Source organism: Saccopteryx bilineata, chromosome 1 (genome assembly GCF_036850765.1).
Source record: "Saccopteryx bilineata isolate mSacBil1 chromosome 1, mSacBil1_pri_phased_curated, whole genome shotgun sequence".
NCBI lineage: Eukaryota > Metazoa > Chordata > Mammalia > Chiroptera > Emballonuridae > Saccopteryx > Saccopteryx bilineata.
The window spans coordinates 271084010-271100802 of record NC_089490.1 but is presented as its reverse complement, the minus strand read 5'-3'; the positions used below and the strand labels follow the sequence as shown (position 1 = coordinate 271100802).

Genomic DNA, 16793 nt, shown 5'->3' with positions numbered 1-16793 from the left:
TTGAGACAGAGGCTAAGGTGCTAGTTTGGGGCTTGGGAGAAGGTGGTGTGTGAGGTGTAGGGGTCGGGATGTGAGCTGGGCGTGGACTCTGGTCTCCACTTGTGGCCACACTGTGGCCACACATCCCCCCAGGACTCTGTCATTCCTGGGCATGAGCCTCTGCCTAGCTCTGATGTTCATCTGCTCCTGGTACTACGCCCTGTTCGCCATGCTCATTGCCGGCTGTATCTACAAGTACATCGAGTACCGCGGGTGAGCTTTGTGGGCCACGTGGCCACCACATTCACGGGGTTCCTGCCAACCTGGGAGTGCTCCCAGACCGGGGCCTCTCTAGGGTTTTATAGTCAAGTTTTTGGCGGGGCCCCCTTGGACCAGGAGGGCTGGGGTCCCTCTAGTGAGGACATGCGCACAGGGACCTGGGTAGTGTCTCTCTGCTGTAGCCATTGTCCTAACACGTGGCGAGCCACCACGTCTGCTGTTCTCAGTTGATTCTATTTGTTATAACACAGCATTAGGTTTGCCTATGTCTGTATGTAAAAGCCACAATTTTTTAGTGTGCTTTTTGGAAGCTAAAACCCACCAAGTGGCAGCATTGATGTGTGACAGATTTCAGAATTTCCAGAAACCACAGCATCAAAAAAAGAAAGCCATGAGCAACAATAGTACCTCTAGTTAACTGCATCTCAGAGCCTGTAGTTCCTCACGGGGCCATTTCCCCAGCCCCCCTGGTCCCTGTGGGGGTCTGGGTGGGAGAGAGGCGGTGGGGTGGGTGGGCTGCCCGAAGTCCCAATCCCAGCTCTCGGGGTGGTTTGGAAGGAGGGCCTGGGGGCCGTGGTGCTTGTGCTGGTGACCCCAGTCTTTGGAGCCAGTTCTGCCCAGGTCACTGCCTGCCCATCAGACCTCCCACATCCTCTTCATCTCCCCTAGTCAGCCCCAACGCTGAGGCCCCAAACAGGGTGCCAGGGCCACCGCCCTCTCGGTCCCTCCCAGCCAGGCTGCCCCTCCCCAAGGCAGGCCTTTCCCTCTCGGCTGGCCTGGAAGCCCCCTCCTCCATCACGGAATCCCCAAGAGCTCCTAAGTCAGCCTATTGGGGTGGCTGCCCTGTGGGCATCTTCCCGAGTGCCTACTGCGGGGCCGGGGCCTCACTGCTGCCCCTCTCCCACAGGGCCGAGAAGGAGTGGGGGGACGGCATCAGGGGGCTGTCGCTGAATGCTGCCCGCTACGCCCTGCTGCGCGTGGAACACGGCCCCCCACACACCAAGAACTGGAGGTGAGCACTGGCAGCCCGCCCCAAGCCCACCCCGCCCTTTGATCCTGGGGGGCACTTGTTTCTGAAGTCAGATTTACACAGAGCAACCAATCCTCCTCTTGTTAGGAAATGATGTCTTGGAAGCTTCTGGTGCTGATGGTGGGTCAGCCTGGGTGTGATCAATGTGTGTCTGATCGGACATCTGGAGGGCGGTGCCGGGCTCCAAGCTGGGCCTGGGCTGTGTGGTGGGTGGGGGCGCAGGTGAGCTTTCCCGGCGGGGCTCCTGCTGCAGATTGGATCGAGGACTTCAGCATGTAACAGCTGGGCTGCTCCCTCTTCTCACTTCTGGGAGGGGGTTGGGAGGAGGCTTGCCCACGCAGAACAGGAATTCAGTCTGCTCTGAAAGCTCTTGGTCTCCTTGGCCTGCACTTACCTGGAGGCGTTAACAGGCAGGAATGGGCGGTGCTCACTGGGGTTTTCAGCAGGGGTTCCTAGGCTCAGGGGGCCTCAGGGAGGTATCTGACTATACACTTTTCTCATCTGTTCACCTGTTTCACTTGTCCCGTATGTCTCACCTGTCCACCTGTGAGCGTGTGGTGAAGCGTTGACATGGTAACTGCTGTCCCTGCACAGGCCCCAGGTGCTGGTGATGTTGAACCTGGATTCTGAGCAGTGTGTGAAGCACCCTCGCCTGCTGTCCTTCACTACACAGCTCAAGGCTGGCAAGGGCCTGACCATCGTGGGCTCCGTTCTGGAGGGGACCTACCTGGACAAGCATGCGGAGGCCCAGAGGGCCGAGGAGGTGGGTGGGTGCTGGCTGGGACTGGAAGACAGAGGTGGGCCCAGGATGGCCTGTGAGGGAGCAGAGGGCGTGGAGGCCAGACCATGTCTGCCTAGGCTGCAGAGGCCTTCCATCTCCAGTGCCCCAGGCAGTGCTGTGTGCTGTGCTATTGCTTGTCTCAAAAAGGACAGTAGTTTTTGAGTTTGAAATGTTTAGGACTGAAACCTACTTAAGAAATGCCCCCAACATGTGATGCTTTGGGACCTGAAAGAGAGTGCTGGTTACACTCAGGAAGGTTGCAGAGCCGGTGAAGGGCTATTTTGCTCAAACCTTGGAGGAGTTCTCCATTGATGGACAGGTTCTTCTAGAGCCCTGTGACAGCCTGGCTCCAATTCGGTTTACTTCCATGTTTGAGGTCCCTGTGCTTCTGAAAGAAGGGTTTGCCTGCTCAGAGGCTCTGAGGTCTCAGCAGGGCAGAGGGGAGGGACTCTTGCCCTTTGTATAAGTGTCCTGCAGTGACTGTAACTAATGACCACACGCAGGGGGGCTGACAACAAACATAGGTTTATCCTCCTCCTCTTTGGGCTGAAAGTCCAAAATCAAAGTGTTGCAGGCTCATACCCTCTCTGAAGACTGAGGGGAAGACCCTTCCTGTTTCCTTCAGCCACTGAAGGGGCTTCAGGTGTCCCTGGGTGTGTGGCTGCATCTCTCCCATTTCTGCCCCTGTCTTTATAGACTTCTCCATCTGTGTCTTTTTTGTTCTATCTCTTATAAGGACACTTCTCACTGGATTCAAGGCCACCTGGATGATCCAAGATGATCTCCTCCTCTTAGGATTCTTAATCACAGCTGCAGAGACCCTTTTCCCAAATAAGGCCACATGCACCGGTTATCAGGATTAGGATGTAGACATGTCTTTTGGGGGGGCCAATGTCAACCCACCATAGTCTGTCTTTGGACCCCAAAATGCTTATATCTGCTTTTGTGCAGAGTACATTCATCTAACCCCAACACCCTCTCCAGTTAGCTCACTATCAGTTCTCGTCCAGAGTTCCATCGGCTGTCAGCAGCTCTAACGTCCCAAGTGTCATCCACATCATTTGAATTGGGTATAGTCCATCCTAGGGCCAAATTCCTGTGTTCACAGACCTGCAAGATTTAAGAAAACAGGTGATCTGTGTTTCAGAGTGCAGAATGGGGCAGGCCTGGGAGACATTCCCATTCTGGGAGGCCGACATCCAAGGGACCCAAGATTGCTTCTCTGTGGCTTGTGGCTCTGCCTAAGGCCACAAGCCTGGCTTCTGTGGGCTGGTCAGTGTGGCCAGCAAGGAGACTAACATCCACATGTGGCATTGCTTTAATGGAAGACATGTTGGCTCACTGCATGTTGGGGCTTTTCTGAAATCAAGCTGCCTGGTCAGATGCCCGCATGTGACCGAGTGGGCAGGAACTGCGTGCGGGGCACGTGGCACACACCTTATATTTCATCCCTGAACCCACGAAGTACCACAGTTTTTCTTAGAAGAGTCGTTGGATTTGACACATTCTAGCAAAGTTTTCAACAAACCCAGTGTTTAACACAGGGCTTATAGCATCCCAGTGAAATGGTGGGTGTTTTTGTGACAACATAGATCATATTGAAAGAGCCACCTCGAGTTGTATGCACAGCACTTACCATCACCCCCGTGGGTGACACACGCACACGCAGGCAGTCCCCCAGAGCGCCCTCCTGGTCCTGAGTTCAGGCACCGTAGGCACCATCCACTCTTAGCCTCTGGCCTTACCCTGAGGCAGTGATGTCAGTGTGTGGTCTGCCCAGAGCTGCCCTGGCCCTCGTGATGGGTTGGTGGGACGGGTGCATGCTCTCGAGCTGCTCCGTGGGCGCTGCAGCGCTGACTCCTGGCCTCTCCCTAGAACATCCGGTCCCTGATGAGTGCCGAGAAGACCAAAGGCTTCTGCCAGCTGGTGGTGTCCTCCAATCTGCGGGACGGCATGTCCCACCTGATCCAGTCGGCTGGTCTGGGGGGCATGAAGCACAACACGGTGCTCATGGCCTGGCCCACGTTCTGGAAAGACGAGGACAACCCCTTCTCCTGGAAGAACTTTGTCGGTGGGTAACGTCTCCCAAAGGCTGTGGGTGTTGAGGTCACTGGCCTGAAAGCTGCTTCTTGGAGGCCTGTTGGAACCACAAGCTATGGCGTTTCTCTTGAACATATTTTAAAAGCGAATGGCCGTTTGGAATCTTTGAGCCCCGCTCTTCCTTTCCCCTGACTGTGCCCCCCAGTTTGGCTATCCCTGGGGAGGTGCCTGGCTTGGCTGCCCACTTCCCTGTGCCGACTGCAGAGTTGCTGATGGAATGAGGGCTGCTTCAGAACCCACCCTGAGTGGGGGCTCTGGGGGGACCCGGTGGCCTCCTCCTGCACTGGCTGGTGCCCAGTGAGCCCCTGGGGTGGGCAGTTCTGCCGAGACCCCTCTGACCCATGTGCTGTCTGTACAGACACCGTCCGTGACACCACAGCAGCACAGCAGGCCCTGCTGGTGGCCAAAAACGTGGACCTGTTTCCACAAAACCAAGAACGCTTTAGCGATGGGAACATTGATGTTTGGTGGATCGTGCATGATGGCGGCCTGCTCATGCTGCTGCCCTTCCTGCTGCGGCAGCACAAGGTGGGAGTGGGGTCACGGGGGTCACAGGTGGGGTCAGGGGTCACAGGTAGGGGGTCATGGGTCATAGGTGGGAGGTCCTGGAGGGGTAGGGGTCACGCGTTGGGGGACTCTGGGGGGCCTGTGTCCCATGGGGTGGGCCGTGCAGGCCAGCGATGTCAGAAACTGCCCTGAGCACACGTCTCCACCTCGCACCCCAGGTGTGGAGGAAGTGCCGGATGCGCATCTTCACGGTGGCTCAGGAGGACGACAACAGCATCCAGATGAAGAAGGACCTGCAGACGTTCCTGTACCACCTCAGGATCACTGCGGAGGTGGAGGTGGTGGAGATGGTGAGAGCGTGCGGGCTCGGCCGGGCGGGCTGCGGCTGTGCTGTGTTCAGGTTTGGCGCAGTGCTGGGTCTGCGAGAACGTAGCGGTGGAGCGGGGTTCCCGTGCCCTCCGTGCTCCCCACCGTCAGTGTCTCCCGTCATCCCTCACCTCCTCTGTGTTTCAGGACCCAGGCTGCATTCTCTCCTCTGGGCTGCGACAGTTTCTCTCTTCTTTATGACCTTGGTAGTTTAGAGGGGTTTTGTAGAATGTTCCCCCGGTTAGGTCTGCCCGATGTTTTTCTCGTGGCTGGACTGGATTTTATGGGAGGAAGACTCCAGAGGTGCCGTGCCCTCCCCAGTGTGTCCTATAAGGGGAATGTGACATTCAGCCCATCACGGGTGATGAGAATCTGTGGTCCAGGTGTGCCTGCAGGCACCCCCTTTGTGAAGCCCAGACTGTTCTGGAGGTGTGTCCCCAGTCCTCAGGGTGCAGGAGGGGCTGAGTTGTCAGCATCCTTCCCGAGTGTGTCGGGTGCATTTGTGTCCAGCTCTCACACTCCTTTGCACGTGGGGTTGCTCACCACACTGTTCATTCTGTTGCTCACATCGTCCAGCTCTGGCCTTCCAGACGTCTTCCCTGCGGCTCCTGCATCCCTTTGCCGTCGCCCCCCACCCTCCTGTAACTGTCCATTGGTGACCTCGCACATTTCAAATCCCCTGAAACCAAGCAGAATTAAGATGCAAATATCTGGGCCCCGTTTGAGGAGGACACTGAGGCCTGGTGTCGGTGTCACCAGTGTGAGTCAAGTCCCTGGTCTTACTCAGCTCTCCAAGTGGGTAGTTGGTGCCATTTATTTAACAACAGCATTGTTAAGATCTGCAGCCCTGCTGGGTTTCAGTCATGGCTGCTGATTAGGTTTCAGTAGAAGCATTTATGGTTTAAGGGCATAATTGTGTTTCCTTTGTGAACGTGAAAGTGTCCAGCTTCTGCCTGGCGCCACCCTGCGCCGCCTGTCGGGGTGGGTCCTGCGGGATTTACAGTTGCAGTTGAGCACTCCTGTGTGAGGGCGAGGCCGTGGCTGGTGTCCAGTTAGTCAGGTCCCTCCTTCCCCTTCTGCTGTTTCTGGGATCTTCTGGTTAGCCCCTCCAGGATGGTCCAGATGCCATTCTCACGTGGAGTGCTGTGCAGCGGGAGCCCTGTTCACGGAGAGCAGGGCCTGGGGTGTCACCTGCAGCCCCCGAGCCTGGGCTTTAGTTTAGGGTCCTCAGGAGGCAGGGGCCTATGGGTTGCCTAAGGGTCAAGAGCTTGACTGGGTTTTATTAAGAACATCAGGGAAGTAAGAATAAATGGACATTTAGTTAATGGACTCAAAGAGCATCCAGGCCAGAATCCAAAATAATCTTCTTTTGCCATGCAGATTAATGTCTGGGGTTAAGTAACCTATACTGGGTGTATGGCCAGTATAGTATGAGGGAATCAGTTTATTTAAGTATGGGGGAAAAAAGAAGATAAACATTTTATTCAGTAAGAATTTAGGAGAGTGGACTGATACAGAAATAGTACATAAAAATTCATTTCTCCACGCTGACTCGTGGAAAGGGCCAGGGAATGACACCCAGCCCACCAGGCCTGGTGGACGAGGGCACAGAGCTCCACAGAAGTTCTGGGGGCTGCGGGTGTGGCGCACGCCCAGGAACAGGGAGGACCCAGTGTCACCTAGTGAAGGACGTGTCAGTGTCGGGAAAGGACCAAGTTCTGTGGTCAGTGGGCAGGTTAGGTGGCTGGCTCCCCTGGGCACAAACAACTCTACCCCTTGTGAGTGTATCCCTTGCACTCGGGTTGTCCACTGGGGGCCACTGCCAAGTCCAGAGACCTGGACATTTATTGTATGCGTGGTTAGCTGTGGGCATAGTGTTTCCTTCCTCATGGGCATCTTGTGTTCATGAATGTGGTCCTGGGGAGGGGCGTGGGCAGGGAATGTCGTGTGTTCAGTGTGAGGGCTGTTTACACACTTGTGCGCTTACACAGTTTCACGCTCTTCTGCTCACTTGTTCATGTTCACCAGCAACATGTGTATGCATACTCACACTTAAACATACGCACATGCTCACCTGCAGATACGCTTACACACACACACACACGGTCTTTCACGTATATGCTCACATGCTCAATCACACATGTACACACACATATGCTCGCCCCTCCCAGAGCTGGGGGCCCAGCTTGCAGAGGGGGAGGGGCCGGCAGCCTCTTGTTTCAGCACCTGCTCAAATACCAAGTGGAGTGGGAGATTGTGGTGAAAACATCATGTTTTGTACGTGTAGAGTTTACTTCTGTGCCCTGGGACGTTCTAGGTTGAAAACGACATCTCCGCGTTCACCTACGAGAAGACGCTGGTCATGGAGCAGAGAAGCCAGATGCTGAAGCAAATGCAGCTGTCCAAGACAGAGCAGGAGAGGGAGGTGCGTGCAGGCACTAGACACCCCGCAGTGGGGATGCTCAGTCCCGTAGCTGATGGTGCAGGACCCTGTGCTCCTCCAGACCCCGTAGGGCTGTTGGGACCAGGATCTTTGCAGTCATTTTGAGCCAGTCATCTCCATCCCTGGTTTTGTGAGTGATCGGGTGGCCTGACTTCCACCTCTACCTCTCCCCACACAGATCAAGGTCTTGTACCCTCACTGGCCTCTGTGGACCATGCCCAGGCTGGGTGCAGGGGCTGTATCACCAGTGGTATTGCACACACAGTCTACTCAGAGCTGTCCCATCCACACACAGCCCACTCTTCTCTGGCATCATCTCCTGCTCAAACCACCAAGTGGCCTAATTGGCCACCCTTCTGTCCCTTTCATCCTCAAACCAGCAACCACAGTGTGTCCTTAAAAGCTAACTTGTTAACCTCTCATCCAGGCTCTGTGCCTGATACCACATGGCCCTGTCACCACCTGAGTGACCATCACTGTGGCCACGCAGGCCCCTACCCTGAGCTTGCCTCATCCCCACAGGCCACCTCCCTCCGACCATCCGTCACACCTCCTCTGCACTCAGGCTGCCCCGGGTGCTTTGTGTAATGCCAAAGCTGCCTCCTCCCCCACCCCACCCCACCCATCCCCAAACTCCATGGCACCCCAAAGCATGGGCTCCCTGGCGGCTTCTTTGTTGTTTACGAGCAAGTAGATGGATGAACGGATGGATGAATGAATGAATGAATGAATGAATGAGTGGGTGAGGAGATGGATGCATGAATGAGAGGAAGGATGGATGGCTGAGGGGATGAATGAATGGATAAATGAGGCGACAGATTATTTAGTGAGTGAATGGGTAGACGAGCAGGTTGGGAAGCAGAGACTTAAGGATGTCAACATCACCTTGTGTCAACATGGAGTGTGGGCAGTGCTGGGGCCCCAGTGTGTGTGTGTGGGGGTGTCCCTGGGTCCACTTGGTCATGAAACCCTCTTGGTTCTGTGGCCAGTGGCTTCTCCCTCCCATGCTCACCTACTCCCTGGGGCAATTTGGAGACCTGCTGTGGTAAGTTCTGTTGCTGCTCCTGTCCTCCCACAGGCTCAGCTAATTCATGACAGGAACACGGCATCCCATTCTGCGGTGGCTGCCAAGGTCCAAGCCCCTTCCACACCCGACAAAGTACAGATGACCTGGACGAAGGAGAAGCTGATCGCGGAAAAGTATAGGAACAAAGACACTGTGTCCGGGTTCAAAGACCTCTTCAGCCTGAAGCCGTGAGTATCAACCTGGTGACCCAGGTGGCAGGTCCCGAGCCTTTTTGCTCCCTGAGGGCAAAGGCACACAGCTGCAGGCTGTCAGGCCTGGAAGGGCAGGGAACTCGGGTCTGGTTAGTCGGGGCCGAGCAGTGAGTCAGTCATGAAGTTGGGCTTGTCTTTGTTCTTGTGGGTCTTACAGAAAGAAGCTAGAAGTTAGGGTCTGGATGGATTAGGACTTCCCGCTTGGACCCTGTTGGTGAAGCAGGCGGCCTCTCAGGGCCGGGGGCCTGTACCCCTGCATTGGCTCCTATCCGTGTCATTTTGTTGAGAACCACCCGAGCTGGTAGAGGTGCCCATGAGTACAGTGTGGCTGGGCTCTCGAGAGGGGTCTGGGTTGAGTCATAGTTACACAGCCCCTGAGCCCCAGGATGGGAGAGCAGGGCAGCATCTCTCTGGGGTCATCAGCAGTGGCTACACCCGGAAGCCTGGGTTGTTGGGAAGGGCCTGGAGGCTTTCTGTGGCTTCTGGGGTGAAGCATCCCTCACAGAGAAAGACCGAGGTAGGCCCGGAAAAGACAGCCTAGGGTGAGCTCACAGTTGTTTAAAAATGTGCATCACGGTCGCTGCTGAAGTAACGTGTTCTCTGTGTTTTCTCTTCCATGTAGAGAATGGGGAAACCTGTAAGTCATTCACTTGGTTTAGGATACCTATTAGCCTGCTTGCCTCGCATGTCTGGCCCACGCACCCCTCGTAAACTGTGTGCGTGGCTGCGTGTGCGCTTGTCCATCTGTACGTGCGTGTCTGTGTGCGTGTGTGTCAGTGTGCAGACAGAGCCTGCTCGCCACTGCTGTAGCTTCAGTAGTTTAGTAGTTTCCGGTCTAATTGCTCATCTCCGTTCAGAGCGGCTCACGGCACATTCCTACATTCCTGAGATCCGTTCTCTAGATACCACGGAGAACAGAGGTCTGGACGGGTTGTTCCTGAGCCGGCTCCGAGCGGAAGCATGTGTCTCGGTAGCTGTTAGTTGATTCATCCACGCCCCTGGATTAAGGCGTTCAGATACAAAACCTCTGTTCTGTGGGCACAGAATATCTGGTGTCCCCCACATCAGATGCCTTTTTACCCCATAGGAAGCTGCTGGCCTTTAACATTCTCTGTGAAAAGGGAAGTGGATGAATTCTCCGCATGGTCAGGCTGGGGCTTAGTACCATGGCCAGGGGTCCTGGGCCAGGCTGGCTGGGTGGGAAGGAGGGCCCCCTAAGGCTATCTGTCCATCTGTCCATCCCTTTTTCTTTGTCTGTTGTGTCCCCGCCCCCTCTGGCGGCCTCAGGAACTTTTGGGCCGTTTTCTCCTGTGGTGGCACAGCCCAGGGTGCTGTCCATCGTGGAATTCTGGGGACCAGGTGGCTGCATTTCATTTTGGCCCCTAAACCTGAGTTAATTACCTGACAGTGTTGGTCCCTTGAGGGAATATACGCGGACACATCAGGGAGACTGTTGCGGGGGGGGGGGGGGGGGCTGAGTGGGACTGTACCTCCGTACCTCCGCTCTCTGTGTCTGTGGACTTGAAATCCTCCCCATAAAGTCTATAAAGAAAACCAAAAACACGTAGACACAGGAAAGGGTTTCTCCCTAAAGCACTGTTGAACTGTGGGCCTGCTGAGATCCGCACACCCACGCAGCACAGTTGGGCTCAGGACAGGGGCTCCAGGCACCGGAAGCTGTACCCTCCCCCCCCACATTGAGGAGAGTCAGTGCATTCTTACAGGCCTGGGGACTCGGAAGAAAGTGAACCAGGAAGAGGCTATTTTATGGACAGAACTAAGTATGGACAAGTGGACGTTCCTCTAGGGCTGCTCCCCTGTCTGGCCCTCCTCATGGTTGGGCTGGCGAAGCTTCTGGAAGGTGGGAGGTCAGCCCATACCGTCCTCTTTCCGTGTTTCCTCAGTCCTCCCCATGTCACCACCAGGGAGCGGAATTTCCATTCGACTCACCGTCCCTGGGACCTTCCACCCAGACTCTGACTCCAGCCTCTGAAACCCTGTTGTGAAAGCTCTCCATCTGGCAGAGTCAGCGTATTTCTGATACATCTCCTGCTTTGTAGACTCACGGCAGGTTGTTTCCAGGGACGTGAGGGCCACCCTGTCCTTATTCGCGCCTCTGACCCCCCAACAGGGCACATCCTCCTGGAGCCACCGGCCCTTTCAGACCAGACCTCTGATTTTAAGATATGTTTTTTCAAACTCTTAACCCTAAGAGACCCTTTAATGCCTCACACACGCCTTTCTAGAATTGCTGCTGCTGTCCCCAAGCACACTGGTAATTTTGGTCTCTCCAGGCACCTAATTCACGGTTGTTTGTGATGAGAGATCCTGGTGTGCCGTGGACAGAGACCTGATCTCTAATTTTGTCAGATGGAATTGGAGGGAGAAAATAAAGGGTCTGTGTCCCTGTTTTCCTCCTGGTAATAATTGGCAGTTATTATTGGATTAATTTGGCTTAAGAGTTGAATTGATCAAAGAGTGCGGCCTGGGCATTCATCCTGCAGTCCTTTTCCTGACCCCTCGTGTGCAGCCTCTGTCTGCCCGCCCGCCCGCCCGTCCCTCTCATGTGGAAGGGCTGCCATCAGACTGCCCAGGCTGCACTTCCTGAGGCTGACCACGGACCCCTGTGTGTGACCCTAGAACCGTCTAGCACAGGAAGATGCAAATGCTTTGAATTGGGCGGGGTGCCTAGGGCAGCTTCTCCTGAGAGCTTTCAGGAGCACAGTTCCGGGGGGTGTGTGTGCTTGGCCACCTAGCTGGGGACCCATGAGGTCCTGTGGGCACCTGAGTGCCCAGGCGTGCCAGTGGGTGCAGGCCCGCAGTCTCCCTAGTCTTAGTCGTCTGGGGACCCTCCCTTGGGGGCTACCCAGGACACCTGGGGAAGTGTCAAAGCACAGTGGACACTCCACCTGCTTTGTCGAGCATGGAGAACTGGATAGTGAGGACTCAAAGTACAGGGTCTGGCTCGCCAGGCATTGGAGCCTTCTTGTCCTTCAGCTGTAGCCAGGAGCAGCAGCGCCCAGGAGGACCAAGAGCTGGTTGGGCTTGCACAGTGGCCGCATCCTCAGCCAGGGTCTCGGGCTTTGTTACAGGATTTCAGGCTGCAGTGGGGCGGGTGCCAGGTGCAGGGGCCTGGTTCCTTCGCCTCCACCTCGGGGCTCCCTGCACCCCAGCCTGTGTCAGGGTGAAGGAGACGTTGCCGTGTGCACTCGGTTTAGCATATTACCGCAGGGTGGTGTGTAAAGTGAGGTTTGGCCACAACGCCAGGGATTCTAACAGGAAGGGATGCAGAGCCCCTGGGTGTGTGAGCACCTTTCTGCGCCCAGACGGCAAGCTCGCCCCCAAAGCATTTGGTTCCTCCTGTGTGGACAACTGCTTGTAAACTAGAAGCTCGGCAGCTTTAGTGACTCGCAGTCTAAAGTGTTTGGAGGCCAGAGCCCTCTGCTTGCTAAATAAATGCCCCCTCCCGTCCTCTACTTCCCAACGCGGTTCTCCTGTGAGTCACCTCCCGTGGAGCCTTCGGGGCTGTGACTCCACTTGAATTGGATTTGTTTCCACTGGCCCTTTCTAACAAGAGTGAAGTGGGGCCGGTTGGGGTTCACACCTGGCCTGGTGCCCAGCATCGTGGGATGGGGGTGGCAGAGTGACCGTCTCCCCTTTGCAGGAACCAGTCCAACGTCAGGAGGATGCACACAGCTGTGAAGCTCAATGGTGTCGTCCTGAACAAGTCCCAGGACGCCCAGCTGGTCCTGCTGAACATGCCGGGACCCCCCAGAAACCGGCAGGGGGATGAGAACTGTATCCTTTCCTGGGTATAGACCTCAGGGCAGGGGGCAGGTGATATGGACCCTGGGTTCTAAGCACCCACCTGGCCAGCTCCCATCCTGGTGTTTTCCTGGGGCCTGTCAGGACCCTGTGTGCGACTCCATCTCTGGGATGGGCCAACTCTAGGGTGACAAGCCCACAGGCCTCTGCCAAGGCTCAATTCTGAGCCCTCTTGCTACCTTGCTGCCCCTTTAATACCATTCTGCCCATCACACCCTGTGTCCCCACATGGGCCCCTCGGCTCCTCCTGATTGATTGGGGTGTGCCAGCCACAGAGGCGGAGGCTGTGACTGTAGAGGTCACAGTCAACACTGCCCCAAACTGGGCTGTCAGCCTTAAATGTGGCTCAGCTGCCACATGAAGCAGGGGACAGGACCTCACACAGGCTCCAGGGTGCCTAGGAATGTGTGGTCTGGGGACCGTCCTCTGGGGAGTGGGGGGATAAGTAGGAGGAGGTCAGCGGCTTGGCTCTCGGGTTTAAGCCTCAAGCTGACCACAAGTTAGGAATTTATATCTTGGTGACTAGGACATGCTGGCCTGTTTGGCTTTCTTGGTTGACAGTGGACAAATCTGTCAGGCCCACCCCTCTTGGTGGGTCTGTACCCAGAGCCCTGAGGGGAGGGCGGGGGTCTCCTGCAGGTTCCCCGTCAGGCCGCCTGCACCGGGTAGAGGCCCCTTGGTGGGTGGCCTCAGTGCCGCCGGCGTCACTCCTGGGACCCCTCCCCTACCCTAGAACCCTTTCCCACCCTTACCCCAGGGATCTGGGGTCTGGCTTTCCTCAGCTCAGTCCACACCCTCTTTCAAACGCGTCCTGACGACATACCCTCCTCATGCTTTAGTCTGCATGTCCTGTGGGATCCGCTGTGGCCTTAACTCAGTCCCCACCAGATATGGAGTTCCTCGAGGTCCTGACTGAGGGACTAAACAGGGTCCTCTTGGTCAGAGGCAGTGGCCGGGAGGTGATCACCATCTACTCCTAACGCTCAGCCACTCTGGAGGCGCGCTGGGTAGGCACAGGGATGGTGCTGCATGCACAGACCCTTGACCTGCCAGCATGGCTTCCTATAGAAGATTCTAGAATACCACCAGGCTCTCCTGTCTAGGCTGAGAGCCAGCATATGACTGAAAAGGTTTCCTCAAGTCTGAGGGGAGGTGAGAAGCCCTTGGTGCTCCGTGTGCTCCCAAGGGAGGCTCAGAGTGCCGAGGACACAGCTGTCCCTCTCATGAGGGCCATGCACACAACCTCTGGATTCTAGAATTAATTCTCCTTGGTTGCACCCACCTGGTCTGTTGTGGCAGTCACATTTAGTTCTGCCCCAACGAGCACATTCACAAGAAGCCACACATGGACTGAAGGTGATCCTTGGGCCATTAGGGTCTGTTTATGAAGGTAAAAGGTCAGCCTGTGGCTAAGGACTCAGTAGAGGTTATCAGCCACTTGATCTGTCTGTTCCTTTGAGTATCCATGTTTGTTTCCGTAAATAAAGGCAGAGAAGTCAGCTGCCCACGCCACATCCCCGGGCTCAGCTAGGTGGCCGTGGTCAGGTCCCCGCCTTTCGAGGGATGTCTGGTAAGGGAACCTGGTTGTGCAGGAACACGGGGTGGGGTGTCCCGCTGGGTTTGTGCTGCAAGAAGCTCCTGAGGGAAGAACCTCTAGTCGAGGAGTCCCCGGAGCCCAAGTGTGCTTCTGGGAACTCTAGCTGAAGCACTGGTGGGCCCCGCCCGGCAGGCTCGTTTCTGCAGCGTGGAAACAGTAAATGCCAAGGTAACACCTTCAGGACCACAAGCACGCCACACAGTTCAGCATCTGATGCACACTTGCTCCTATGACTGCCATGTCCACGCTTCATGTTCTGGGGAGGGGCACCGGTTCTGGGGAGGAGTACTGGGGCGGGAAGGGCACACGCACTGAGTTGTCCAGCTGAAGCCTGTGCCCCTCCTCCGCATGGAGGGGGTGGTGACAGCTGTCTGTATGGCACTGACGCGGTACCTCTCAGTGATCCATAGACTTTGCACTTTACCTTGTGGTTGGTCTTTCTGCTTGTGGTCGTGATCGCGTTCACTGTAGATGCCACAGTAATTTGTGCCTCACTTTCTGTGTGGCTTATTTATTTGTTTAAACACCTGGGTGTCTCAATGCTACGTAAGTTGTCCACAAAGAGATTGTCTGTGAAAGAGGCCCGAAGGACCGAGCCCTGGGCTTTCTCGGGCTTCCATGGGCTCCCAAGGGAATTGGCTTGGGCTACGAAGTTCATGCTGGGACAAAGGCTAGGCGTGCATTGCCAGAGGCTTCTGAGGAGCCATCGGGCAGCCTAGACGGTCAGCATCGCCATCAGTGCCCCCTGGCCAGAGTGTGTGCCAAATAGCCACAGCCGAGGCTGGGGGTGGGGGTCCAGACTGTGCCCGTCCTGGGTCAGCACTGAGTTAAGTGAAACCCGCCTCCCTCACAGGTGTGTGGTGAGCGTCGTCCACTGTCTCTGAGCACCTAACTAACTGCAGTCCGTTCAAGTGGATTTTGTTTTCTTTTTACAGGTTCCTTTGTATGATTTTTGTTAGTAGAAGAATAAAATTGAATACAATCAATATTGAAGAGTCAATCTGGTGTCGCATTTAGCATAAAAATCAGACAACTGCAGAAAATGCCCTGATGCCTCCTTTCGCTTGGAGGAGTTTGCTGAAATAATTTTCTATCAGGATGAAATCAGCAAATAAAGCCCATGATTAGAGGGGACCCCTTATTCTAACACACAGTGTCACAGTAAACCCAGCAGGATGGAGGTGAACCCAGGTGGCGGAGGCTGACTCCTGCAGTGTGACGTGGATGTGTAAAGGTGTGGATGCTGTGGAAACTGTTGAAGTCCTAAAACTGTTAAATAGTCTGTGTGGCCCAGCGATCCTGCTCCCGGGTGTATAGCCCAGAGAAGTGTGTGTTCACATAAACTTGGGCACACATGTTCATAGCACTAGTCACAGCAGCCAAAATGTGGGAACAGCCCAAACACCCAGCTGGTGGTAGTGACTAAAAATGTAAACGCATTCACTGGAATATAATTCAGTCATTAAATGGGATGACGTTCTAACGTGCTACCCCACGGATGAGCTGCATGAAAGAAGCCAGCCACAGGTCACATGTGATTCCACTTAACATGTACTGTGCAGAACAGTGGGATCCAGACAAAGTGGATTGGTGGTGAGTTAACCAGGTGGGGGAGGGAGAGTGACTGGGCATGGGGTTCCTTTTAAACATATTTATTTATTTATTTATTTTACAGAGGCAGAGATAGACAGGGACAGACAGACAGGAACGGAGAGAGATGAGAAGCATCAATCATCAGTTTCTCGTTGCGCATTGCGACTTCTTAGTTGTTCATTGATTGCTTTCTCACATGTGCCTTGACCGCGGGCCTTCAGCAGACCGAGTAACCCCCTTGCTGGAGCCAGCGACCTTGGGTCTAAGCTGGTGAGCTCTTTGCTCAAGCCAGATGAGCCCGCGCTCAAGCTGGCGACCTCGGGGACTCGAACCTGGGTCCTTCCGCATCCCAGTCCGACGCTCTATCCACTGCGCCACCACCTGGTCAGGCCATGGGGTTCCTTTTAGAGTGTAGATGTTCGGAAGTGTTCATGGTGAAGTCTGAATGGTCTGAATGTGCAAGAGCACCGGGTGCCCAGGACCTGTGTGAAGCTGCCCACCACGCCTCCTGAGGGCCGTGGGGGTGGTGGACACAGGACATCTGGAGAGTGGAGAGGGACCTGGAGCGCTGGGCTGGCCAGTCTTTGCCAGGGGTGTTCACACCTGTGACCTGGAGCAGGGGGCCAGTCTTTGGGGCAGGAGTGGGGGTGTCACGGGAGCAGGAGGCCCAGGCCCCACAAGGGCCGGCAGAGTTGGTAGGATCCCGGGGTCCTGACAGCTCCGTGCCCACGGGCCCCCACACAGCAGGTTCTGTGGTGGGGCAAGTTCAGGCATTGTGGTCTTGCGGCAGAGCCTTCTGGACCTCAGACTCAGCGTGATGCCTGCTATTGGACAGCCCTGGAGAGGGGTACAGGTGCAAGAGGCAGGAGCACCCACGTGGTCTGAAAGGCAAACTCACTGCCAAGGTGTGGCAACGGCTAGTGGCCGCGGCTCACAGTGCCCGGAGGAAGCACTCGGCCCCTCCCGAGGCTCCACTGCACTCGCCCCCTGTGGGCAGGCACCTCTCCCTTGCTGG

At 55.7% G+C, this 16793-nt stretch overlaps 1 protein-coding gene across 10 annotated transcripts in view; it reads left to right on the top strand.

Annotated features, from left to right (window-relative positions):
• The window catches only part of SLC12A7 (solute carrier family 12 member 7), a 91646-nt gene extending 76473 nt beyond the window's left edge, over nt 1-15173 (top strand). For 9 of the 10 annotated variants that reach the window (XM_066243160.1, XM_066243152.1, XM_066243178.1 and 6 more), the window contains exons 15-24: nt 133-252; nt 1166-1270; nt 1883-2051; nt 3945-4140; nt 4528-4697; nt 4895-5026; nt 7360-7467; nt 8564-8739; nt 12428-12561; nt 13477-15173. In XM_066243160.1, the coding sequence (XP_066099257.1) occupies nt 133-252; nt 1166-1270; nt 1883-2051; nt 3945-4140; nt 4528-4697; nt 4895-5026; nt 7360-7467; nt 8564-8739; nt 12428-12561; nt 13477-13568 (1402 nt within the window). In that variant the 3' untranslated portion in view covers nt 13569-15173. Of the gene's footprint in view, nt 1-132; nt 253-1165; nt 1271-1882; nt 2052-3944; nt 4141-4527; nt 4698-4894; nt 5027-7359; nt 7468-8563; nt 8755-12427; nt 12562-13476 lie in introns of those variants that run through there. The other variant, XM_066243224.1, reaches the window with a different exon arrangement.
• The last annotated feature ends 1620 nt before the right edge of the window (nt 15174-16793 follow it).